The sequence below is a fragment of the Eucalyptus grandis genome, chromosome 4, assembly GCF_016545825.1.
Source record: "Eucalyptus grandis isolate ANBG69807.140 chromosome 4, ASM1654582v1, whole genome shotgun sequence".
NCBI classification, from domain to species: Eukaryota; Viridiplantae; Streptophyta; class Magnoliopsida; order Myrtales; family Myrtaceae; genus Eucalyptus; species Eucalyptus grandis.
The window spans coordinates 7,497,391-7,524,658 of NC_052615.1; the positions used below are offsets into that span (position 1 = coordinate 7,497,391).

A 27,268-nucleotide genomic window follows, 5' to 3' on the forward strand; every position below is an offset into this window, starting at 1 on the left:
TCATCCACATTCGTTTGATCATTGATGACTTTATCAAACTCAATTGTGATCATGAGTCGACTTCCCTTAACCATCTTATAGGTAAAGAAAAGTTGGATCAAGAAAAGTTTCTTCATGAGCAATTTAGATATATACAACTCTTCAAGTTTTGCTCAATCTACAGTTGCACTCTTCTTATCTACAACATAACCAAAATGTCATTCCCCAAGTTCAAGAGAATAATTTTCCTAGCCGTTTTCAAGATATCAGCCTTTCCCTTCAGATTTCATACTCTAGGGAAACTTATCATCTCCCCCAACGCTAAATCCAAGCCTTGGGTCTCAAGCAGCTCCTGCTTCTTAATGAGCCTCAAGCTATAACAAATTCTGCTAGCGAATTCCACCAACTCGAGCTTTGTTGAATCATAGCCATAATTGCAGACAGACAAAATTCTCAGAGCAGTCGACCAACGATAGCCATAGGCTGTTTTACAATTTGTTATGACCAGCGGGGAACCGTAAACAAACGAAATAATTGAAGAAAGAATTTCAAACCTAAACAATGGTGATTTTGGTAGTTTGATGGTGTGCCTAATCCGTGGGTAAAAATCGACTATATGGTTCCACTATAATCAAGATGAAGAGGAGTAAAATCACTAGAACCTCACATTCAAGTGCTTCCCAACCCTAAATACATCCAAACCAACATGAATCAATAAAAAAGAAAGGAGATTTATTTAACTCTCAACTTTCTTGGATGAGTATTCTCAAAAGCTCTCTAGAGTATTCACAAGTTGTGTACAAAATAAACATCAACATAGGGTTATAAGAACTAGTAAGTGCATAATCAAAGTCACATCGGAGTGGACCCCGATCAAGATAGGTAGATTTTATCAGTTTGGTTTTTTTTTTATAATTTTTTTTCCCTTCTCAGAAGTCATTTTGCTGTGAAGACCAAAGTCAAGGTAGGCCAGAGAGGTAATTTAAAAACTCATTGTTTGGTTTAAAAAGTTGTCTAAATAAAATCTTTTTTCCTTCCGCTTAAAGCGAGCTGGAGGATAGAAGCTTCCTTTTTGCAAACTCCTCAATCGTCTGATCTAGTGGTAAGTTAGATAAATAACGAGGCATAAGGCGTAATTGTTATGTCACTTCGACGTAGGATGCCGCCCAGCATGCCAGCATGGCACTTAACAGCATATCAATTGCCGTTTATTTTTCTAAGGGCGGGATCATATAAAAAAAGAATACATAGCTCAAGAATTCAATTGGACAAAAAAGAAACTCAAGAAATTGATGAAGTTTAGAGAGTGACGTAGTTTTATCACTTTCTTTATACTTTTTCTTTTCTTTTGGGTTGAAACTTTCTTTTTTACTTGGATAGCTCTCCATTTGCAGGTACAATCAAATAAACAAAATTCTTTTCAAGGTATTCACTTCAAAAGTAAATAATTTTGGGCCGCGTTTTTCTCCATCACTAACATGGACCTCCGTTACATTTTTTCTTAGTTAAGTGTGCATATGACGATGTCCATGTTAATATAACTTATAGGTCAAATGTTTGGTTTGAGGACAAGAAAAATATGACCCATTCTTTCTTGGTTTTTCAAAAATTATCACAACAATCAATCTCAATTTTCGTGTAGGTGCTTTAAAATTAAGCAAAGTTAGGGCATATATTGTCGGTGTAAAGATAAATTTAAACAATGGGTCTCAACAATCCTTAATCTGATAAATTTTAATTTCTCACTCTCTTCCTTTCATCAAATCAAGGATGGTTAAACTGTTTGTAGAAAAATAAAATTCATACCACCGTTGTATTCTATAATTAGGCTTAAAATTAATTGGTGATTGTGACTGCTTATCTAAAGTAGTAAACTTCAGGACTTCCTAATCCTTGGCCCTCGGCCAAAGCCGCATCAGTTAAAAGGGACCTCAAAGCATCACCCATATGGTTTCACCGCGCATTCATTCCCTCTTCACACTATAATAAGTATAAAAGATCCTTCTCCATCATCGGCATCGGTGCTCCACTTTTCCGCTCTCTTTAGAGAGGGTTGATGATTATCAACATGTCTAGGTTCTGGGGTAAAGGTCAATGGCTAAAAATTGAGCCCCAACTACTAAGAATTGAGGCACTGCTGGCCATCACTGCTGCAATCTTAGTCTTCCTTGGGGTCTTCGGCTCGTTCAGGCGATGCTGCAGCAACCGTGCATTTGCATTGGTCGCATTCACAGCCTATAGTCTTTTTCCTGCCATCATCGCGTACACGCTTGGCCTTATCCAAAGCGCTCCTTTCTGCAGTTTGCATCTCCCCATATGGCTGGCTTATCTGGTGATAGTTCTCGGGAGTGCAGACTCCTACACTGCACACAGCATTGAAGACATTGAACAGTGGAAGTCATTCAGCGTCGACTCTGCCGCTAAATGTTTCATGGCAAGCTGGATAATTGCTTCATGCGTGGTCGGCCATTCAAAGAAAATATTGTGCGCGGTGTTTCTTTTTGTCATTCTATTCATGAAAATTGATGAAAGAGCACGAGCTTTGATGTTTGCAAGCAATTCTGTGATGCAGAAGAACTCCAAGTTAGTAGTAGACTACATGAGCACCCTCTACGAGAGGAGAGATCGCAAAGAAGATGACGCTACAATAAATCCCGCTAAAATAGATCCCACTACAATGGTGGGCGGGTGCAAGTACTTGGTGAGAGTGCCAAAAGAGGCAAAGGTGCTATCATTGTTCTCCACACAGATATGCTGGCCAAAGCCAGCACAGTGGGAGGATGGGAAAGCACCGCGGCATCGACAAAAACTATTGATGACAGATGAAGTTATCACTGTCGAAAAGGTTTGGCAATGCAAAGAAAGGCTTTTAGATGTAAGCAGAGGAGACCCAGATAACCGACTCAAGGATCTTTGCCTGTCTTTTTCGCTCTTCAAGTTCATCTGCCTGAGATTCACTGGCTGTTCATTGCCCCAAGGTGCTCACGACAATTTACGTAGCCTGATTAAAGATATTCTTTCCGAAAGGAATGGTCATGAGCGAGTTTTCAGACTCATCGAAATAGAACTTGCATTTCTTTTCGATTTATTCTACACCAAATACCCAGTGAATCTCAGCCCATGTCGGTTGGTGTGTAAATTTACTCTGCTCGCCATTTTGGTTGCTGCTGCTCTGTATTCACTCTACTTGGCGATTTTTTTCTATGGAGAATGGAATTGGTCTGAGGAAGAGCGGTTTGCTGTTTTGGTAACCATGTTGTTGATGATTTCAATCCTTGTCGTTGAATTTGCTCAGTTTGGCATCATGATTTTCTCAGAATGGGCAAAAGTGATATACATATGCAAGTATGTGCAAAGCAAGTGGTTGCAAAGCAACAGATGTGCTGTGAAGTTGATCGAGATAATGTGCAGAGTTAGTTTACTGAAGCCTTGGGGAAGACAGCTCCATCAATACTCGCTCCTCCAATCATATAGCTATTCTCCATGGAAGTGTACACATAATAAACTCACTGCTGCTTACTTCGACTTGAAAAGGAACGGTCAGAAAAAAATTGCTCCCACCAATTTGCCTGACGAAGTGACAGAGGCGATCTCTTGGTCTCTAAGGAACAAGAAGGAGAAAGAGTCTTTAAGGCTCAATGGCTTGTCTAAAGAAGAGCTCTTATCGGCATGTCATCTTGAGACAACCACTCATGTTATATTGGTCTGGCACATAGCAACCACATTCTGTGAGCATGAAGCACCTCCAACAGATTCTCAACTTTCACAAGAACAGAGAAACATAGCAACTAAACAGAGAATCATAGCAACTAAGTTATCGCGATATCTTGCTTATTTGGTCGCTTTTGCCCCAAGGTTGCTCCCTGATCAAGCTTGCAGGACCGAATACATATTTGATTGTGCTGTCAGCGAAGCCAGGAAAATTTTCCCGGGATCCTCGGTTTCAATGGACGACAGGATTCAAGAGCTAAAGAACATTGACAGCGTGTGGAATGAAACCATCATTGGTCGAGGCGCACAGCTAGGAACACAACTTGTTCGAGAAAACGTGGATGTTTGGAAGGTCTTGGCTGACTTCTGGGTTGAAATGATGTTGTATGTAGCTCCTTCGGATGATGTAGCGGCTCATGCTAAGTACCTCACTACGGGGGGCGAGTTTGTGACTCATGTATGGGTTTTGGTCTCTCACATGGGTATCATAAGAGATCCATGCAATGGTGAGCAACATAATGATCTAGAGGGGAACTGAACTTGGTCTTATGTTATGATGTCATATGCATAGTTAACTGCTTAAAAAGTCTATGTTATGTAAATATGTGTAGCAGTCTCTTTATCTTGCATCGGTCCCAGGTCAACTTTCCCATGTATGATGCTTGGTATCTTCTTTTATGTGGTGTAGTGTGTTGCTTGATCCAGAAAATATCATTAAAGAGTCGAATTTGTTGTGCATTTGAGACTGTTTTTTGTTGCACATGACGATATGCAATGATTTTCTTTTTCTATTCACACTTTGTTAAGAGTATATGCGGTAAAAGAGTCCACATTTCCCAGAACCACCAACGAAGTAGACAACCGTATCGGGGATGTCACGAAGCAAAACAGAGCATTTTTAATGGGGCCGAGACCGAAGGCGACAGCAGGGCCAAAACGGCGCAAGCCACCGAAGCTATGAGCCCAAAAGCTCCATTTCAACTACATCATCTCGTCGTGCCAAAGATGCTAAGAAAGATGCACAAGCAAGGCTATGAAGGTCAATAGAGCCTTAATCCACGGAAACGTATCGAGACCTTTGAGCGCACTCCAATTAAAATTGCATGAATCATGCATACTCTTGCCCTGGATATCACGCCTTTTGTTCTCGTTCTTCTATTTAAGCTTGTCCAAAGCTAGGACTGCGGAGGAGAGTCTCAGTGGATGTAGATCCGGACTGGTCATTTCAATTTTCTTTTTATATTCGTTGGACCTGTTCCTTTTAATCCCCTAACAATCTACCAACATATTTTTACTATCCCAGTATTTGATGGTTGATTGGGTGCTTGTTTAATTTGCTTCTGCATGTATTTAATTGAAAGATAAAAAGAAAGGGTCGGCGATGCGTCCTGGAAATGTCTCATTTCAGTCGACCATTGAGGGATGTGTGTGTGCCCGAGGTTCGGGATGTGACAGGTTGTGTGTTTTTACTATCCCTGTGCTTGATTGTTAGCTGGGTGTTTATTTAATTCGCTTCCGCATGTGCTTAATTGAAAAACAAAAAGAATGGGTTGGCGATGCGTCCTGGGACGTCACATCTTTAATCGACCTCCGAGGGATGTATGCGTGCCCGGAGTTCAGGGTGTGATAAAATTAATTTCGATCAGGCCGTCTTCCAAAACCAAATCGAAGCAAATGAGAAAACAGATTGAAATCCTCCAATCAAATTTCTCCAGAGCTCTTCCTTGACACGAACTCATAGAACTCATAAAACAGAAACATTAAATTTCTAGGGATCTCTTGATGAGACCAATTGCCATGATTTCCATGCTAAATTAGCTCGCAACCAATTTATGCGTGGATACTTAACTCTACCTTTGGACAGCTTCCACAATATTCCTTTCACCAATGGATTCCTAATGTAAACTCTGACACTTCTCCCACAAATTCAATTTAAATTAGTTTATATAGCATCTCTCATACTTCTCCTAATATTACGGAATTAACCCCATGCGGTCATGGAATTAGGAAATCTCAGTTCATGACATTTCCTGTCACTTTTCCACAAGGCTCTCGTTGTGGGCTATTCTATTGCTTCCTTACATTCACTAATCATCACCACCTCTCCCTAGGTCCTATATGGATGGCCAATACTCGCTCAATGGAATGTGTGTCGCTTCCTTGCATCCCACACCATCATTGTTTCTCCCTGCTTCATGTGAATGGCCTACGGTCATCGAACAGCAACACTTTCGTCTCTTCTGCAGGTCATGCTTGAAACATGGTAATGGATGTCATCTATACTTATAATCAAGAAGCCTACCCGATACTATTTGTTACGTTCCGCGTTGCTTGGCCTCAGTCATGGACCTTGCCACGCCTCGTAAGCCAATTCACTAGGTTAGCCTTAGGATCATTTCATGGCTTGAAATGTCTTATTGTGAGTGACCGATCATTGTCTCCCATCAACTTGGACATCTCCACATCTCGGACTGGGCATGCGGTCTCAACACACATCTAATTTCAACCTCCATGATCACTATCGGCAAAGCAACATTAGCTTCCGACCATTTTTTATGTGGATGGACAACTCGTCTTTGAACATCTTCCACATGATATTCCTTTCATAAGCAGATTCCCAGCATAAATCCACTCGAACCACTTTGCATCATTACTTTCCCATCCCTCATGCTTCTCCCAATGTTATGGAGGTCTATACCATACCTTGGCACATAGGATAGCATCAGTTCTCCATGCAAAACGTGTTAGCTCACCTTTTTTTATAATACTTGCTTTTTCTTTGTCAGGTCAACTTTACTAAAGATGAAGATTTGCGACATATAGGACAATGAGAAGATATATGTGGCTGTAAATAAAGGATATTGGATTGATTGGATTCCTTATTGAGGTCCCCTTCCATACTAGCTAGTATAGTTATTGATTTAACCATCTTCACTGTCGTAAAAATTTATTAGGAGCCACATTTTACTGATATCCATAGCCTTGACGATTAATCTCCGTCCACTTCGAAGGTACAGGTCATTCATTGTGCAATTTAAGTAATGTATGCGCGAACCAGGAGCACTACATATTAATTCTTCATATCTTAGAATTTCGAGTACGAAAAGTTTCAAACTTGGGGGCTCAACTTTAACTAGTATTGTACTTGATTAATTTCTTTCTGGTTATAAGAATGACACAATGAAAATAAAATAAAAGAAATCTGGAGTAAAAAGGGAAAGGAAATAGTAATGCATCTCTAATTCTAACGTTTTGTACTACTTTGGAGCTAGAAATATGATTCGAGTTTTAAATGTGTAAATTATTATAAAACTAGTATAATTAAATTATTTATATAATATATATAATGCATACCATCATATCAAATTTTCTTCTCCTAATAGAAACCTTAATTCGTTCGTCTGTTGACCAAGTTACCGTGTATGTTTTTTTTGCTCATTCACTTCCATTGGCTAACATTCATTTTCACTTACACCCTTCATGAAAGGAGAGGCCGGGCCTGGGCTGGCCCGGCCTAGCCCCTTTACTTTTCTTTATCTTCTTCTTTAATTACCACTTGCGGGCCGGCCCATCTCATCTGCTTTCCGGCCCGGCCTGCTCATCTCTTCCCTTCCCCTTCTCTCCTCTCTGTCGTGGACCGTAGCCGGACGACAGACGACACAGTACGAAAGACGCCGGTACAGTGGTACAGAGAACGCCGCGGAAAACGTCGCGCGGTACGGGTTCGGACGGAGGCATCTGGCGTCATCCTGGCCCGAAGAGAGGACGGAGAGAGGCATAAAGCGGGAAAGAAAAGGCCAAGAGAGAGGGGGAGCTCGAGGGTGGCTGCTTCTCCAAGGGTTCGGCTGAAAACGCTCATTCCCTCCAACCCTTTTTGCTCCGCCCTATTTTGGTTTGAGGGAGAGGCGGCAACCCGGCTTCTCCGGTTTATGCGTGTTTTACTTCTGATTCGTTGGCGTCGAGCATTTCCTAGTTATTTTCCGTGAATCTAGATCTGAATCCGAGTTCTAAGAGTGTCAGAAAAGTAGAAAGCTTGGGATTTGGGAGAATTGTATATTGCTTTTCTATATTCCTTTCAATATGTAATTACAATCTATTTATAATACAGAGAGTCTAAAATAATAAAGGAATAAAAATATAGACAATATCCCAAAGATGTACATAAAATATTCCCTATAATCAAAGAGTCAATTAGGATCAATCGACATCGGCAACGGTATCTTCAACAAAGAGTGGTCAATGTCTTTTTTCTCGATCAGTGCCCACCATGTGTTCGAGGGAATGCCTGAACCAAACCGGTCGCTTTTGTCTCGGGTTCCAAATTGTTCCGAGGATTCGTAGATGTGTTTTGTCCGGTACAACGTTTTTACTGATTGCCGAATGCATTTCTTTGGTCAGATTTCATCTCTTCAAAGTCTGGATAGCCATGGATTTTCGGTTGTCAGTTTTGTCTCGTGCTTTGATATATTCTGCGATTGTTAGTGGGGTTTATTGTGTGGCCACGAGCGCGAGCGTCGAGTGATCGCGGGTAGGGACTGACGGTTGTCTGGGGTTCGGTTCGGAAGTCGTTCGCTATGGAGATCCGGTGATGGTCGGGTCGGTCGCTGGCGGGAAGGATGTTTCACGATTTGCTTTGGGGAGTCTCATCATGGACGCTCGACGGTGGAATCTGTATATGCGATATACTGATGTATTAGTCTGATGAGCTCTGATTCCTGAAGTCCTAGTGCGGTCGTCTTGCATTTTGGTGTGTTGTGGGGATGTCCTGGGGGCAAGTGGAATAGGGAGAAGACGTTGAAAGGTTTAGGGAAATAGAGAAGAAAACAAAAAATGGGAAAATGGATTTATTTTTACTCAAATAGCAAAAAGATCTTCCGGTTGAATTGAAGTGGGGAGAGCAGGGCTTAATTGTGGTTATAATCCGTTTGGGCTTGGTCTGCCCTGACGGAAGCTTTGGGCTATTGATGCATTGGGCTTAGTTCGCTTTTAGACTAGGCTTGTGTTATTTTGAAAATGGATTTAATATCGGGGCCCAAACGCGTCCGTGACCCGGACCTGCGGAGCCATATGTGTCCACGTTCGAATTCGGCCCTAGGGTCCAACCCGAATCCCTATTTTTGAATTGAAAATAGAAAATAATAATTAAAAATTCCGAAATTTTTTTTATTTACATAGAGTAAAAAAGATTTTAAAAAAATTGGGTAATTTTTCTTAAAAAAGTGGAAGCCTCTCAATCTAAAATTGTGCTTAAAATTGAACAAGCCCCAATGACTTTATCATAGGTTTCCGATCATTCTTGAAGACAAACCCCCTTGGTTGTGCACAAGCCCCCACATAATTTATTTTTCCTAAAATAAATACATTAGTTATGGCTTCCCTTTAATCTAATTAGGATTGGCATTTATCTTTTTCTTAGTGTTAGATCTTTGCTATACCATGTAAATTGTATAACGCTTTTCATTATTACTGATTGTTATGTTAATGATTGCGCAATTACATGGTTCCTTTACATGTTAGTGGATAGGTATAAAATCAATCCAAATTGCCTAATCAAAATCATTTTTTTAAAATGAACAAGATTGGATACTTAAATGACACTAATTGTTAATTAGTCTAACTAAGTCCCTGACCACAAATTCTCTAGTTGCGTAGGAAGTGAAATACACTCCTACACTTTACTTGGTTTCTACTCGACCCTGATAGACTAGTAGTGACTCATTTTTACAAAATTCTCATACCATCAATTTGAATACCAATGTCACATGAGATATAGGTTTGAGAGAGTCCGCGTCTAAATAATGAGTCATAAGCTTGTCCTTTATGCAACACCTTTAAACCTATTTCCTTCCTTATTGAAGGGTAGGTCACAACAAAGTGTTGGTGAAAAGGCAGGTTCTTAAATTGTCTTTCAATTGGCCATGATAATAATAATTTTGAAGAAACTAGTAATGATTTTTAGACGTAGGGGCAGATTTGGGACTACAGAGAAAATTGGCAAATTTTTTTGGACAGCTTTATTTCCACCCCTTATATGGCTAAATCCACCCTATTTTCAAGAAAAAAAATTGCCATAAATCATTCAATTGCAATTTGAAGTGGTGGCCCAAACTTATTTACTTTCCTTCTTCTAATTTATTTATTTATTTTTATGTAGGATCTAGTTGCCATAATTAAGATTTCATATGATTTTTTTTCCCTCTTGGTTATCCCATATATATATTAAAGATACTATGTTATATATATTAAAGATACCATGTTTTCAATTTATTGTAATATTTTACTTATGTAGAAATTAGTTTTGTCAAAAGAGATATTTTCAAAAAACATTATTCTTTTCAAAGTTGTCTATCAAATTTGTGGATTAATTGACAAGTAGAATATATAAATTTTTTAACATAGACACTTTTTTAACACAATTACTTCTTTATAAACTTTCACATTTGTTGTGTGTATAACCATCAAACTTTATTGGCTATCTTTTATACACATATACATATAATTGGATGATCGATAAAAAAAAAATATGTAAAGAATTTCTAAAATAAAATCATAGTTATATTCTCAAATGTAAAACTTTAAAAGTTGAAATGTAATTAAATCACAACATTCCTAAAATAAGATTTTTTTTTTTTTTTTTAAAATGCCAATGAAATCTCATCATTTTGGCTTGAAAAAAATTAATATCATCCATGAGATATTTTCGAACAAGATAAGAAAGAGTTTAATGGTGATATGCATGATAAAAGTAAAAGCTTATCAAGATAATTTTTGTTTTACAAAATTGTCAATGTTAATCTCTAGATTCTATTTGACAATTAACCCATAAGTTTGCTCAACAATGTAAAAAAGAATTAGATTTCTTGGGAATTGTTCTTTTTACACGAAACTTATTTTACTTAAGTAAAATCTAAAAATAAAAAGAAAACATAATGCCTTTAATATACATGAGATAGCCACATTAAACAAAAAAATATATGTGAAATGTTTAATTATGATAATTAAATTCTAAATGAAAATGGAAAAAGAATAAATAAGAAGGAAATTAAATTAATTTGGGGTTACCATTTTATATTACAATCGAATGACTGAGCATAATTTTGTTGTTTTAGTGAAAAATTGGGTGGATTTAGTTATACAAAAGGCCAAAAAAGTGCAGCCCCTTTTATTAAACAAATTTTTTTTAGACAAAATTGGAATAAAATCTAAAGTTGGAGATTTTTAGTGAATTAAGCTCTTGGCATCTAGCATGCGCTGTCAGATGCACATGATGGCCCACGGCGTTGCTGAATAATGTATGATGCACCAGGTGACGTCAAACCCATAAGGTGGCAATCCCTATTAAGCATTGTGCTGCCCCGTCGCTTAATTGTCATGTCCTGTCCTTCGATCCAATGAAAGAAAAAAAGAATAAACATTAATTTCATATAAGATATTTCATGAATCCTAATATATTTTATTAGGCATGATTGACCTGAATGAACATGCATCTTAATCATGTGAACAGGAGTTTACAATAATTCCACTTTTAAAAGGTAGTAAATTAAAAATTCCTCTAAATATATTTCTATAGATTATGAATTCCAGCGGAGGAGCACCAAGAACGCATTCCGACAAGCATAGGATGCAAGTTTGTGGTGTAAATACAAACGTGGAAAGGTAACGGAAGAAGAAATCCACAATGGTCATGTCTGAAGATAGAAATTATTGATCGAATCAAGTTTTGCTTTCATGATCTTATCACATGGGGATATTATCATGGTCCTAGAAAAACCAAAGTGGTTTCTAGATGTTTTTGTGGAATAAATGGCATTGATAGGACCCAAACTGATTTTCATGTTGTATGGCATTTTTTTTTTTTTATTTTTTTATTAGGGCATGGGAGCAAGTGACAAATTCTTGTATAGGCAGATTCAATTCATTATGAATTGAGTGAAAATGAATCTCAATTATTGTCCATCCCACTTTAGGGCAAGAAACATATATCTTTCAATAGCTATAATCATGTCTTCATATTTCCTCTTTAACCATTCATCTTGGATGTCAAATAAGAGATAATGTTCCTCTCCAACTTTTGATTCTGGATGTCAAAATGTCATTTTAGTCCTTCCTCTTTTTTTTTTTTTTTTTTTTAACATTATCAAAAAAGAAGGTGTCAAAATTCTTAGTCAATCGGGAACTCCACTTGTTCAAGTGTTTGATAAGGCCAAACATCAACAAAAGGGGTCCAAACAATTATTTTTACACATATAAAATATATAGGCATTTCACAATAGAGTCTACATGTACATAAAAGTTATTCTTAAACATTTTGCCAAAATATGTGTTATTCTATTATTTCTTGTCTAATTATAAGAGTTTTATTACCAAAATATATACGATTATAATATTTCTTGTCCACCTATTGGAGGGTACTATCAAAGCATGCACGTAATTAGAGATGCAGAATAAGAGATTTGCAAGGATAGACTATGAATTGGTTAAAATAATAATCAAAGGCAGCTTACCAAGTAAAGCTGACACATGAACCTCCGATATGACTCAATCTCACGCAAGCTTTACATAAATGTGCACGCATGTGATTCAACAATCAAACAAAGGATAAATATTAAGTACAAATGTTGTTGAATTCTTTTTTTACGCATCCCACATTTAACACAAATGATATTGGGGGAATCATATTTAGTAAGTAACTAATTTCTCATTTCAATAGCGAGAGACATATATTTTATTATTCTGCATATTATAAGGTATGCTAATGATTTGGTTACTGCTAATTTTATCCATCTACAAATATATTTTGGGGCCACTTAAAGTGTAAGGATCCGGGCTTCCACTGTACACATATTGTCTGCTTTGGATACAAAACTCTCACGGTTTTGTTCTTCTTAGGGCAACCCATACTACCCTAGGAAAACGCGTATGTACAGTTAGAGGGATCAAAGCCTTATAAGCTAGACCAGACGACCCAGACCCAAGGCAGTACGGAGGGACGGACTAAGATCGCCTTGGCAGTACGCGAGCAAGGCTAAGGGCATGTCTCCTGTCTCACATCGCTTAGGGGGGAGTCCTATGCTAGCTTATAAGGCTTAGGTCTCTCTAATTGTACATATGCGTTTTCTTGGGGGTAATATGGATTGCATTGAGAAGAACAAAACCGTGAGGGTTTAGTGTCTGAAGTGGACAATATATTTACAGTGGAGGCCTGGATCCTTACAGATGGTATCAGAGTTGACTCCCGACCGCATGTGGGGCCATAGCGAGAACGCAGTGCTCCTAAGGGGTGGATAATGTGACGACCCAAACCCGGGAGAGTACGGAGGGACGGACTAAGATTGCCTCGGCAGTACGCGGACGAGGCTAAGGGCATGTCTCCTATCCCACATCGCTTAAGAGAGAGTCTTGGGCTAGCTTATAAGACTTGGATCTCTCTAACTATATTATATACGCGTTTTTTTTGGGTAGTATGGGCTGCCCTAAGAAGAACAAAACCGTGAGAACTTAGTGTTCAAAGTGGATAATATGTGTACAATGGAGACCCGAGTCCTTACAGTCCATGCTCCATGTGAAACATGTTAGCTCTTTTTAAAGAAAAAAAAAATTGGTCTTGCTTTTTCATTGTCAGGTCAACTTAATTAAAGATGAACAGTTCCGACACATAGGACAATGACAAGATTTATGTCGCTTTAGATAATGGGCATTGGATTGATTAGATTCCTTAATTGGGTCCCCTTGCATACTAGCTACGTCATCTTCAATGTGTCATCTCCGTAGAAAACGTGTTAGCTTACCCTTCTTTTTAGAACTTGGGCTTGCTTTTTCTCCATGTCGGATTGGGAAACACGTGATAAAGTTTGTCCTCCACGCAAAATGTGTTAGACTTACCCATTCTTCGCCACTTTGGTATTTTCTTATTCTTTGTCAGGATAACTATTTTAAAGACAAAGCTGCCTTGCTTTATCTTTGTCAGGTCAACTTTTTAAGACAGCTTTCTGACGCGTCGGACAACTACTGGATTTATGTGACTGTAAGTGAAAGGCATTGGATTGATTAACTTGTGAAAGGTATTGGATTGATTGGATTCCTTAACTTGTCCCTTGTATACTAGCTACACCCTCTTGAATGTGGTATCTCCATATAAAACGTGTTAGCTAGCCTTTTTTTTCTACACTTGGTCTTGCTTTTGCCATGTTAAGTCAAATTTTTAAATTAAGCTTTCTGACATATAAGACAACGATGTTAGGACAACGAGAGGATTTATGTGGTCGTAACTAAAGGGCATTAGATCAATTGGATTTCCAAATTAAGTCCACTTATATACTAGCAATACCCTCTTTAATATGCTATTGCGTTCGGATAAATGGTTCATAAACTTTGATTCAATGTGTGGGGAGAAACTTAAATTTGGGCTAAATATGTAATGTCGTCCTCAAATTTTTAATTTGTTTAATATGGTCTCTGAACTTTTGGTGATTTAAACCTTTTATACTGTCATATTTTGGCCGGAATGACCATATTGGAAAATCGTTAAAAATTTTAGGATTAAATTGGACAAATTCAAAAGTTTAGGATTGAATAGGCCGTTGTATAATAGGTTTAAGATTTTTTGGACAATCTTCCTGATAAAATTTCCAGAATAATCAATCATCAATTGCCAAAGACTCTAATACAATTCGCTATGACTAGCGTGGAAGTGCAAAACAAATGAAATAATTCGAGAACTAAATAAATTGTAGATTTCAAATTGGAACAATGGTGATTTTCGTAGTTTGACTGCATGCCTAATCCATGAGGAAAGATCAACAAGATGGTTCCACTATAATTGAGACAAAGAATATTACAATCACTTGAACACTCACACTCCAATGCTCCCCAATCCTAGATACATAAACATACAAATCAATCAACAACAAACAATCGCGGTCTCAATTTTCACAAGTAGTGTGCAAACCAAACATCAACATTGGGTCATAATAAGTGCAGAATCAAGGCCACATCGACCAAGATAGGTGGATTCAAGAGTGTGCTTATTTTCTTCTCTGTTTTTTCCCCTTCTCAAAGCCATTTTGCAGTAAAGACCAAAGTCAAGGCAAACCAGATAGGTTTTTTTTTTTTTTTTTTTTTTTTTTTTTTTTTTTTTTTTTTAGGTCACATGACAGGTAGATTCAACCCTCGTTTTTTGGTGTAGAAATTGTAAATGAACTCTTTTTCCCTTACGCTTGAAGCACGTTGGAGGACGGAAGCTCCCCTTTCGCAAACTCCCTGATAGTCTGACCTTGTGATAACAGCATATTTGTAGGCGTTTATTTTTCAAATGGCAGGATCAATATGAACGAAATAGTCCAAGAATTCACCAAAAAAGACATGAAAAGTATCATAACTTTCATGCAACACTTGCCTTAGTGCCAAAACTTATAAAAGAGTCCACATATTATAAGAATAAAAACAACGCAGCACAGTGAAAGAACTCAGGAATTCTCTCTCTCTCTGTCTGCAAGCAAACGCTAAACTGAGAATTCACTCTCAAGCGAAGACATTGGAGCTGAAGGAGTAGAACCCAAAAGCAGGGGTAAGAATAGTGCAAGTGCCATAACTTTTGTACGGTGTTCACTTGAATATCATAACTTACTTTTTGCTTAATCGAGTGCCATAAATTTGAAAAATTGATCACCTAAGTGCCACTATGAGTTGTCTCGCTAGAAAATCCAACGTGGACTCCAATCGACCTATGTGGTTTCACGACGTTGACATAAACAAATTTTTAATATTTTTTTTTATTTTTTATGTATATATATATTTTTATTTTTTTAAATATTTTTTTACCCTTTTTCAGGGCCGGTGAGGGTCGCTAGATTGGGTGAGGCCACCTCACCTAGATTTGGTGAGGTCCTTCGTGGCCTCGCTCACGGCCGGCTTAGTTGTGATGGCCTTGTTTAGGCCCCGCCCGCCGAGGGCGAGGGTTGTCGGTGACCTTCACCGGCGGTAAAAAATAATAATAATAATAATAAATAAATAAATAGATAAAAAAATTGGAAACATTAAAAAATCCATGTAGGATGGGAAATTAATAAAAAAAAATCCACGTAGCATGATTTGCTGGAAATATCACTCAAATAATTGATTTTACTCCGACATAATACTTAAGTGAGCGAAAAAAAAAAATTATGATAATTAAGTGAATGCCGTATAAAAGTTATGGTATTTGCACTATTCTTCTCCCCCAAAAAGCAACAAGAGCATAAGGCTTAGGACCAACGGATCGCCATTGATGGACTATCACTTCATAGCGAAGCTTAGAAACAGAAGATTCGAGCTTGAGCTAAGAGAATGTGGCAAAACACCCTAATTTGGATGTAAGTATGGCGTGAGGAGGCTCTTCGTCGAAAGTGAAGCGAGAAAGATGAGAAGAAAGAGGTGATAACGCAACAAGAAAAAATTTGCCTAAATCTCGCTTATTCACCTCTATTGCTCGACCTGAAAATTTTGCATCTTGTTGAAATGAACTTGAGTCGCTTGTCCTACTCCTACTCGTCATTGCAAGATTCAGCTTTTGATTTTGCCCCAAATTGCCAGGTCTGAATTAGGGTTTGAAGAAGAGGGGAAATGGCTTGACTTTTTTTTTAAATTAGAGGCAAACATATTGAACAACATTGTATACGGATATTAATGTTGATTTGGAGCATTAGTTAGCCACATCAATCAGAAAAAAATGATAAAATATTATCATATCAGATTTTCAACGTTTCAAATCAAAGATAACACTTAAGTAATAGTTTTTTTCTTTTACAAAAGTTGCATCAAAATGATCCAGCGAGAATTTTTGGTATAAAGTAAATGTCGTATGAAAATTATAATACTTTTAGTATCATTTGTCCAAGAATACTATTGGACGAAAAAGAAACTCAATAAGGTTTCACTTTTGCAAAAGTTTAGAGTAATGTTCTTTTATCATTTTCTTTTACGTTGATAGCTCCATTTGCAGGTGCAATCGAATAAACGAGGTATTCATTTCGTAAATAAATTATTTTGGGTCACTCACTAGACCTCTGATTGATTAGTTATAAATGTGGACCTCTCTTGTGCTTTTTCTCGTTAAACTTATCTGTGGGTGATGTTTATGTTTATATAACCTATTAGTAAGAGGTTTGATTTGAGGACAAGGAAAATATGGCCCATTCTTTCTTGGTATTTCAAGAATTATCGCAACAATCAGTCCCAATTTTGGTGAATGTGCGTAAGCAAAATTAGGATCTTTTTTTTTCTTTTGGTTTGGTCCCATCCTATATTTATCTTATAAGTCACCGTGTGTGCTATATACTATGCGTAGGTTGCGAAACTTTACTCCCTCGCTCATGTGCTCTCCCCTAAGTCTCCTCGAGAAGGCGGGGAGTCAAACTCCCTATCTCCCTCTTCCTGAGTGGAAGGGTGACCACTTGGGAGAAAAACAAATTGTATACCCAAGTATTCTATATTTACACTAAAATAAATTAATGACTCTGATTGCTTAGTTAAAGTAACTTACTTTCTCGGCACTCGGCCAAAGCTGCATCAGTTGAAAGGGACCTTAGAGCATAACCGATATTGTTTCGCAGCACATTCGTCCCCTCTTCACGATAAAAGAAGTATAAAGATCCTTCATCTTCTTCATCAACGCTTCCATGTTGTTAGCAGAAGGTCATAAAATAGAAAAGAAACAAAAAACAGAGATGGAAAGTCTTGTTCAAAACTTCATGGACAAGCGTAAAGAGCGTTGCGGTCGGATGACTGACGAAGATAGGGAGATCCAAATGGCAAAAATTGATGCACTTCTGGCCATCACTGCTGCAACCTTAGTCTTTCTTGGGGTCTCTGGGTCATTCAGGAGACGCTGTGGCAACCGCACATTCACGATGGTCGCATTTGCGGCCTATACCCTTACGCCCGCTGCCATTGCGTACACACTTGGCCTTATCCAAAACGCTCAATTCTGTAGTCTGCGTTTGCCTATCTGGGCAACTTATCTGGTGGTGTTTCTCGGAAACGTGGATTCCTACACTGCTCACAGCATGGAGGACATTGAACGGTGGAAGTCATTTAAAGTCGACTCTGCTGCTAAATGCATCATGACAATTTGGATAATCGTTTCATATGTGTTCCTGCAAGATGAGATCCTGTTCGGAGTGCTCCTGTATGGGCCAATAATGTGCATTCTTTTCATCATTCTACTCATGAAATTTGACGGAAGAGCACAAGCTTTGAAATTGGCAAGCAATTCTATGATGCAGAAGAACGACAGGTACATAGCAGACTACATGAGCACCGAGCACCAAGGGAGAGATTCAAGTGACGAAAATCCTGCTTCAATGCACGGGTACAAGTACTTGGTGAGTGGGGCAGAAGAGGCAAAAGTGCACTCATGGTGCTCAATAGCGAGATGGAGGCAAAAGGCAGTTCTGTGGCATGATGGGGACGCACCTTACTATCGACAACGGTTGGAGGTGACGGATGAAGTTATCACCGTTGAGAAGGTTTGGCACTGCAAAGGTAGACTTTTAAGTCGAAACGGAGGAGACCCGACTGGCCAACTCAAGGATCTTTGCCTGTCTTTTTCGCTTTTCAAGCTCATTCGCCTAAGATTCACTGGCTATTCGTTGCCCCAAGAAGCTCACAACAAGTTACGGCGCTTGATTCAACATATGCTTTCTAAAGAAAATGATTACAAGCGAGTTTTCCGAGTCATCGAAGTAGAACTTGCATTTCTATTCGATTTGTTCTTCACCAAATACCCAGTGAAACTCCATATGCGTCATTCAGTGCATAGATTGCTTCTACTCCCCATTTTGGTCGCGGTTCCACTGCTTGTTCCCTTGTATGCGTTTGTCACGGAGGACATGCGTATTACTGTTGTAAGCCTCGTGTTAATAACGTCAATCCTCGTTGTTGAGCTTACACAGTTTGCCATAATGATTTTCTCGGAATGGGCAAAGGTGACATACATATGCAAGTATGTGCGCAACGAGCGGTGGCAAAGGTGCAGATGTGCCGGGATGTCGATCGGAATTATGTGCCGAATTTGGTTAGTGAAGCCTTGGTGAAGACAACTGCGTCAATACTCGCTCCTCAAATCATGTAGCTATTCTCCTTCGAAGTGGAAATATAATAGGCTCACTGCTGCGTATCTCGACCAGAAAAGGACGGGTGAGAAACAACTTGCTCCCACCAATTTGTCTAAGGAAGTGAAAAGGGCTATCGCTCGGTCTCTAGGGAAGTATTTGGAGAAGGGGCAAACGTCTTTGAGGCTCAACGACTTGTCTGAGAATTTCCACAACTTGTTTGTCGAATTCTCAAGGGCATGTAATCTTGAGACAACTACCCATGTTATAATGGTCTGGCACATAGCAACCACTTTCTGTGAGCATAAAATGCCTCACGCTCAACCTTCCACAGAACAAGGAGACAACTTTGACGTAGCGGCTAAGCTATCACAATATCTTGCTTATTTGGTCGTTTTCGCCCCGAAGTTGCTTCCCGGTCACCCTTGCAGGACCAAATACATATTTAGTCGTGCTGTCAGTGAAGCCAGAGAAAAATTGAGAGGTTCCTCGGGTTCAATGAAAGAGAGGATTGAAATTCTAACGAGCATTGACGATGAACAATGCCAGGAAACGATTGTAGCTAGAGGCAAGCGGCTAGGAATGCAACTTGTGAATGGAGTAGCAGATGAGGGGCGAATTTGGAAGGTCTTGGCTGACTTTTGGGCGGATATGATGCTGTATGTGGCTCCTTCGAATGATACAGGGGCTCATGCTAAGTATCTCACCTCTGGGGGCGAGTTTTTGACTCACGTTTGGGTTTTGGTCTCTCACGCGGGCATTACGAGAGATCCACGTGATGGTGAGTAACATGATGATCCTGAGAGGAGCTGAACTTGGCCTCATTTTATGATATAATGCTTAATCAACTATGTAAAATGGCTATATGGTTGTGTATGTTTGCAGCAGTCCCTTTATCTTGCATCGATCCTTAGTTAGACTCTAGAAAACTTTCTTATGCATGATGCATGACCTATTTTTTTATGCAGTGTAATGTGTTGCTCTATCAAGGGTCTATTGCTGAAGACTCGAACTGGTTGTGCATTTCTAAGATTGTATTATGTTGAGCATGGGCAATATGTAATGTTTTTTTTTTTTTTTTTTTGGTTGTTTGTTCATACTTTTACATATTAGAGTATATGATGTTATGAGCATAGACAGAAATCTCATACCTCGCTTGAGTAGATCGCTGTGGGATAGGCTAAGTCTAAATCTATCAACATATCTAATTGGATTCATATTCGCTCACATATGTATTTCAATAATCTTTCCGTCACATTTAATTTTAGTATTAGGTCTACTCTTCCTTAATCAGGTATCCTTTCGCGTTAGCATGTCTCCACTTGAACTTGAATCTCTACATTGTTGTCTTATGAGGATTGCAATAACAACCACTACAACCTTCATCCTCTCTCTCTCTCTCTCTCTCTCTCTCTCTCTCAAAATCGAACCATGAAGATTGCCATTGGGATTGGTTGCTACATCAAATGCCCACCTTCACCATAGGTCTCTTTCACCAGATTGAACTATGAAAGCTCCATGGAAATCACACTGTTTACGCAATTCCTTATTAAAAATGTTCACCCAACACAAATACACATTGTGAGTAGGCTAGCGACCAATCAATCATTGGATTTGATACCATTTATTAGGAGTATGCAGTAAAAATCCCATACCTTTACCTAGGAAGTTGCCAAGAAATGGCTCAAGTTCAAGCCTTCAACCAATTTAGTTAGACTCGCATTCAATCAAAAGTTTAAGGTAATGAGTTATGAACCAACTACAATAAATTAACTATCTAACATCATGCCAATTCTCTAATATTGGACTTTTCTAATACAACTCGCATGCATCTCAACATTCGTTTCCTAGACAACCGTTTTGGGCATGTCACAAAGCATATCAGAGCACTTTGAATGAGGGCAAGAGTAGGTGACGGCAGAGCCGAAATGGTCAGCCAGGAACGCACTTTGCCTGAAAGCTCCATTTTGTTTGCGATATCGCCTCATTGTGCCAAAGACGCTAAGAAATATGTACAGGCATGGCTATGAAGGTTGATAGAGCATTTATCCGTGGTGCATTCCGAGTAAAATTGCATGAATCACACATCCTCATCCCAGAATCTCACGCTTTGGGTCCTCTTCTTCTGTTTAAGCTTGTCTAAAGCAAGCACAGTGGAGGAGAGTCTTATTGGCCAAAGATTCGGCTTAGCCATTTCCAGTTCTCTTTGATAATCTTTTATCCTGTTCCTTTTTTTTCCCCGACAATCTAGAATATATATTGGTTTTGTGAAAAGCAATATGTTTCTTTGAAGATTGGATCTATATTATTTTAAGTGCATTTCGAAGAGACCTAGTTACTTCGGTAAATGGCAAACCGTGAAAGTCTGCTGCTAATTACTAGAAGCTGAAGATAACACGGGAATCCTCCAGGGGCCAAAGTCTTCAGTACCTCCAATGCCATACCATCTTGGTACAAGTTCGGTTTGATTCCACTTTCCTTCGAACCGCACCGTGCTCATTGTCACGATCCTTCCAAGTTGGAATTTGGTGGATTGGTAAATAGGCGCAAATGGCTTCTCTCACGATGTGGCGTTTACGCCTCGCATAGGTTCTCCGAACTGTATGGATCGCGAATTTGTTTATTGATTAATTAATAATATAATTCGATTTTACTTTAGGATCCGCCACTAATCTATTCAGAGCATACGGCCAAGTAAGATGCGAGAGCTCATCTTATTTTTATGAATGAAAGATTCATGGGTACGAGACTTAATTGTGCACCTTTCAACCAACACATTCTTCTAGAAGGAATTATGGTGGTGTTTTTGATTTGCAGGATTTGTTAGCTTAGGCATTATTTCACAGCATGGTGTAAGCCAACCAAAGAAGTCGTTACCTATCTAGATAATTGGACCATAATAGATAAATTAACAAAGAACTATAAAAGACATTAGAGATTTACATGGACCGGTACAAGTGTCAGTACCTACTCTACGAAAAGAGTCAGATGCCTCCTATTACCTTCTATCGATTACGCATTTATAAATACACAAAATTTCGGATTTAATTACAAGTTTTGCAGGACTTAATTGCAAATAATTCGGACAAGTTCTAAGTTGTCTCTAAAATTGTTTCGGTTTTGACAATTTTCCTTAGATGGAATTTTCTGAAAAAATCTGTTAGGAATTATTAGAAACTCAAAACTAAGAGTTTGTTGCTGATTCCCTTGTCTAGCTGTTCAAAAATTTCGCATCATTTCGGAGTCATTTACTATTTTTTTCCAAATTTTGCAAAACCCGGACCCGAACTGGGTCGAGTCATGAACCTTTCATGGTAATTCGCAATTTTCAGATCAAACGGAAAAGAATTGGGCTTAATGGTGTTCTTGAGATTTAATCCATACATTTCAGCTTTCTAAAGGCATATAAATTGCATTAATAGGAGTTCATTCTTGGTCAATTGATTTCAAAACTAAATCCCCGAATTCTAGAATTAATAAACAAGTGATCCTACTTGGGCTCACTCTCATTGCTTGGTTGCTTGGGAAATAAGACAATTTGGTCTGAATGCATGCTTAACTTCTTCTATATGTGCTTGCTAGATGTATGCATAGGATAGATGCATGTACGTGGAGAGTACCAAAGGAAAAACTAGACCCTCAATTTAGGGATTAATGGAAATTGACCATCGTTTGAACACAAAGGATGGCCAATAATCATTAATCACATTCTGATCAATTTTAGTGGCCTTAGGACGGGACGAAACGTGTGCATATCCAAAGGCCGATGTCGAGGCCCATTCCAAACTTGTGACTTGTTTGTGATTGTTTTGGTATGAAATGTGCATTTGTATGCCATGGATTGTATTTTAAATAGTTTGAATATCAAAAAGTTTCGAGGACGAGGTGGCTGAAAAACCCATGTGATTAAGATGGCACGACCGATGTCCTATCTGGTCCATTTTATTTTATCATTTACCACAACCATGTCTTGGGTTTTCATTCAAGATTGTATTAAACGCCCGATGAGTTGTGGATTTTTCTTTCATGCACATAGAATAGCTTGTCTTTTACTTCATTTGGGTGTTTACTTCTTACAACACAATTTCATATATTGTGTGCTTTATTTTTATATCATGTTAAATTGCTCAAAAGAACCATCTACATGTGGTCACCTAATGATGCTTTTGCAAAAAATTGCACGAAAATGTAAGAACAAATGGATGACCACTTTAGGTAACAATTAATCCAATTAGTTACCGAAAAGGCATTAGTAGAAACAATTAGCATAACCCAAGTCCCTGAACTTTCGATCTCTGGTTCTATGGAAATCGAGGGAGCACTTTCAACTCTCAATTGGGTAATCTAGCTGACCTCTGGAAACAAGGCTAGTGGTGACTTATAGTTCAATATTTAAGGTGCTTAAAGAACTTTAGAACAAACTCCTCTCACGTGAGATATGCGTTTAGAGGACCCACGTTTAAGATCGATAGTCAGTTTTGCGGTGTTAGCAAATATTAGTCCATTCGAGACCATTGTGTGACATCCCAGATTTTCAGTCATGTTTTCTATTGAATAAATCGAACATTTCATCGACACGCCTATAGGGCTGTTCTCAGAGTTGATCACTCTTGAGATAACTATTCAGGGAAGCTATTAAGGAATTTCAAGGCAATAGACTTGAGAATTCGACTAGGAATTAACATCTCGACCGTGTTCATCTTTAGAGGCTAGTAATTCACAATATGGAATCAATTTGAGATCAGAGATAGGTAGACTCGACTGAGATGTGTGACTAGTCGTGGGTGACACCACTAAATTAGAAAATTCTCGTCGACTGGCCCTAAACTGATTCTTTTGTCGTTTTAGTACCCTGTGTCCGTATTTGAATCCTCGAGATTTTCACGACAACCGAGAATCGCCAATGCGTCGAGTGGGTTCATTATGGCTCAAAGAAAATCGACCACGGGTCATTTGCATTAAAAATTTCTGAAAACTACCCGATAGCCTAGGTTATGCTAAAAACGCCCGAGTGAAATTAACCACGAATTCAGGTCCAATTTCAGAAATTGAAAATTCTGTAATATCACAATAAATTCTAGGAACGTCGACTCAGTCACAGAAGATTTTTTAGAAACCCGAGACTTTTTAGGAAAAAGTTGTCGCAGGGCCGTTTTTGTTCAGAAAAAAGGCTAAGGATTGCTTTTGATCGCAAAATTTGGATGCAAGATGGATCTATTGATGAGGAAAATTATCAATTTGATAATTGAGTGCCAAGTGAATTTGCAAGTACCAAATGAGATTGGATTGTAAAGGAATTAAGTCTAATTGAAGCCAAAATGTTGCAAATTCGTAACTCTCCCCATTCACCACCATTTTGGACCAATTCAAGGTTGCAAAGAGAGGCCTTGGTGGCCTAAGGAGAGGCAAGGAAGGTTGCATGGCCATAAATGGTCAAGGGGACAAGGCTTTGGAAGATTTGGCCAAGGAGACCCCACCAAGCCAAACTTGCCCCTCACTCCTTCCCCTCTCTCCTCCTTGCCGCCACCCCATTCCTCTCTCTCCTCCTTGCCTTGATCGACACACCAGTAGCCAAGGAAGGCAGCAAGGAAGCCACTGGACCGCCTGGAGCCATTGCCGCCGCACATCGTCGTCGTTTCCGTGAGTCGCCATCCACACGAGCAGCCCGCATGCCCGACCGCCCTTCTCGCCCCCTCACGCCAGTCCAGCTGCTGTCCGATGACCTGTGGAGCCAAGCCGAAGCTCCTACAGCCACCGTGAGCCGTTGCCACCGCCCTCCAAGCCGCCAAAGTCCCCCATTGGTCCAACATTGTCCTCACTGCACCAAATCAACTTCATTTATTCTGTTTTGTAGCCCCAATTAGCAAGCAGAAAAGTGGGTTTCTAGCCGCCTTGTAGGTCTGTTTTGGAGGTGTTCCCGACCTCGGACCCTAGGCCCGCTTTGGGAAGAATCATTCCCCGCGACGTTCCCGTCGGTTTGATCCGACCCGCGTGTTAATCATATGAGTTTTGCTCACTAATCCTCACTCAATATGCTAATGATGCTTAGCGGTTGATTAGATTTAATTAAGTACAATTAGGTGGATAGATTAGATTAGAGTAATTAAATTAGAGACTTATTGATGTATGTTAGGCAAATGGTTAGCATAGTTAGCAAGTAGATATGTTCTATTATTTATTGAACGGGTCTCGGTAATTTTCTAGGCTCATCTCGGCTTCCAATTAGGCATTACGGGCCTAAATTGGATTTATTGTAATTATTTAATAATTTTCGGAGTTATTTAATTTATTTATTTATTTTCCGGAAATTAGGCTAGGATAGCCGACGACCGGAATTTCGTTCTGATTGCAGTGGTGCTCTCTGTTTTTTTAATTGAGTGTCTGATTGTGCAAATTGAATGAACTTAGTGTGAGTGGGTATGTATTCTAGCAATTGGATAAATTTGGTAATTGAGTGGAAAATTACTGGGCGTCGGTCTACAGCGCCAAAAATATTTGGTGGGCTATATAAAGTGGCAATAATTGTGAAAGTGAAATTGTTATATTTTGGTTAAGGCCAACCATGTACCCACACACGGCTATTTTAACGGATATGATAGAATGTGAGAAAGAATGCCATGCTACGTTGGCTCGATGACTAAGGATGTCATCTTGGAGAAGGACGTTATACTTTGTGTGCTCATTGATTCGATATATCACCTTGGAGAAAGCACGTGGACTCGGTGATTAAGTATATCTACCGGGAGAATGCACATGGGCTCAGTGACTAAGTATGTCAACTTGAAAAATGCACGTGGGATCGATGATTAGACATACCCTCTTGGAGAGTAGATGATATTGAATGTACCGACCAAGGAAAGGTCGTGGTGACATGTAATCGACTAAGTCGATTAATCGATAATTCGATCTGATTGATGTGATGTGATGTGATCGTGTATATTTGATATATATACTGACTTGCAGGAAGGAACTGAGGCCAAGGTAAGTCCTCTGGCCAAGGTAAGTCCTCTGACTCGTGTTGTGCTTAGGCAGCCTTTAGAGTGTATTGGCTTCCTAATCGGGTCTTAGGGGGTAGAACTCGCTGAAACATTATCCCACTGGTTATTGTATAACCATTTTCAAGTCCCTAGGTGACGGTTGTGGAGAACCGGAAGTCCCGGAGTTTGGGAAGGTGGAAGAAATAGAATCGGCAAACCTGTCTAAATTGTTAGTCATATGACGGTTCCTTTTTAGTTAAGCCAGTACTTTTGTAAGTGACTTGATGTTGTGAATAAACCTGTTTGTTATAAAAGATTTGTTTGGTTTGAAAGGTTGTGGAAAAATTGGCCCTACTTTTCTATCCCATTGTTTTATCATCTATGGATTGTTTATATGCTTCCATGTGCGTATTATAATGAAAGGGTCGGCAATGCATCCTAAGACGTCGCTATTAAATCGACTAAAGTGAGGGATGAGTGCGTGCCCGAGGATTGGGGCGTGACATCCCTATTTAAGTGGTATAGAGTAATGGTTAGGGACTTGAGTGATAAGGTGCGATGGACTATGGGATAGTAGTAGGAAAGACCTTTAAATTCATGCTGGCGCATGTCAATGTTAGTTGATTGATAAAATTTCTTATTGTTTAGGTCACTCTGTTTTTTAATTCAGTGTAAAATTGGAAACGGGCTTTAATAGATAAAGAAGCCATGAGTGACCAGGAGCCAAGAACTCCTGTCAAGACGGCTAGTAGGGCCGTGACTCGGGGTAGAGTGCCGACTAGGGTCGGTATGGAGGAGGTTGCGGTAGAACGCCAGCATCGGCTAGTGCTAGTGGCGAAGCACCACCTCCTGTTGGTGTTGGGGTTGCAGCCCTAGGTGATCAAGGAACCATAAGGATTGATCGGGCCTTGGATGCCATGAGAGAATTGATGAGGCAACAGGCCGGGATCAAGCTGCCACATTTATTGCCGTTGTTGTAGCTGCCGCTCAAGCCACCGCTATTGTTGTTGTTGCCGCCGCCGCTAAGGCTGCAGTCGTTGCCGCACCTGCCGCCGCACCCGCTGCCGCGCTTGTTGATGTTCCAACTAAGAACATAGAGGTGCAGAGAGAAAAACCGATCCATAAGCTGGTGGAGCGGTTTTTAAAGCTGAGTCCGCCAAGACTTTTGGGTACTGGAGACCCCGAGGCCGCCTCACTGTGGATACAAGATCTGGAGAAAGCCTTTGCACTTTGATGTGCATAGAGGCAGAAAAGGTAACCCTAGCGGTATATCAATTGTAGGGCAATGCCAACACCTGGTGGAGAGTTGCTAGAGAGATAGTGTTTCCTAAAAGAGTGGTCCCGATGTGGGATGCATTCCTCAGAGTGTTCAATGAGCAATACTTCTTGAGGAACACAAGACAGCAGAAGATTGAAGAATTTATGCGACTCCGTCAAGGATCAATGACTGTTGACTAATATTGGGTCAAATTTTCTGAGCTATCTCAATATGCTCCGAGACTGATCGAAGAC

General features: G+C 39.4%; 2 protein-coding genes across 2 annotated transcripts; both read left to right on the top strand.

The window, feature by feature from the left end:
• The first annotated feature begins 2,047 nt into the window (after window positions 1–2,047).
• On the top strand, window positions 2,048–4,228 carry LOC104442580. Its single transcript, XM_039310667.1, has one exon. It carries the CDS (start codon window positions 2,048–2,050, stop codon window positions 4,226–4,228), a length of 2,181 nt encoding a protein of 726 aa, XP_039166601.1.
• Window positions 4,229–17,393: 13,165 nt separating this feature from the next.
• On the top strand, window positions 17,394–26,990 carry LOC120292467. Its single transcript, XM_039310668.1, has 3 exons — window positions 17,394–18,697; window positions 18,800–19,560; window positions 26,737–26,990. The coding sequence occupies exons 1-3, from the start codon at window positions 17,394–17,396 to the stop codon at window positions 26,988–26,990; spliced, it is 2,319 nt and encodes a 772-aa protein (XP_039166602.1).
• Window positions 26,991–27,268: the final 278 nt, after the last annotated feature.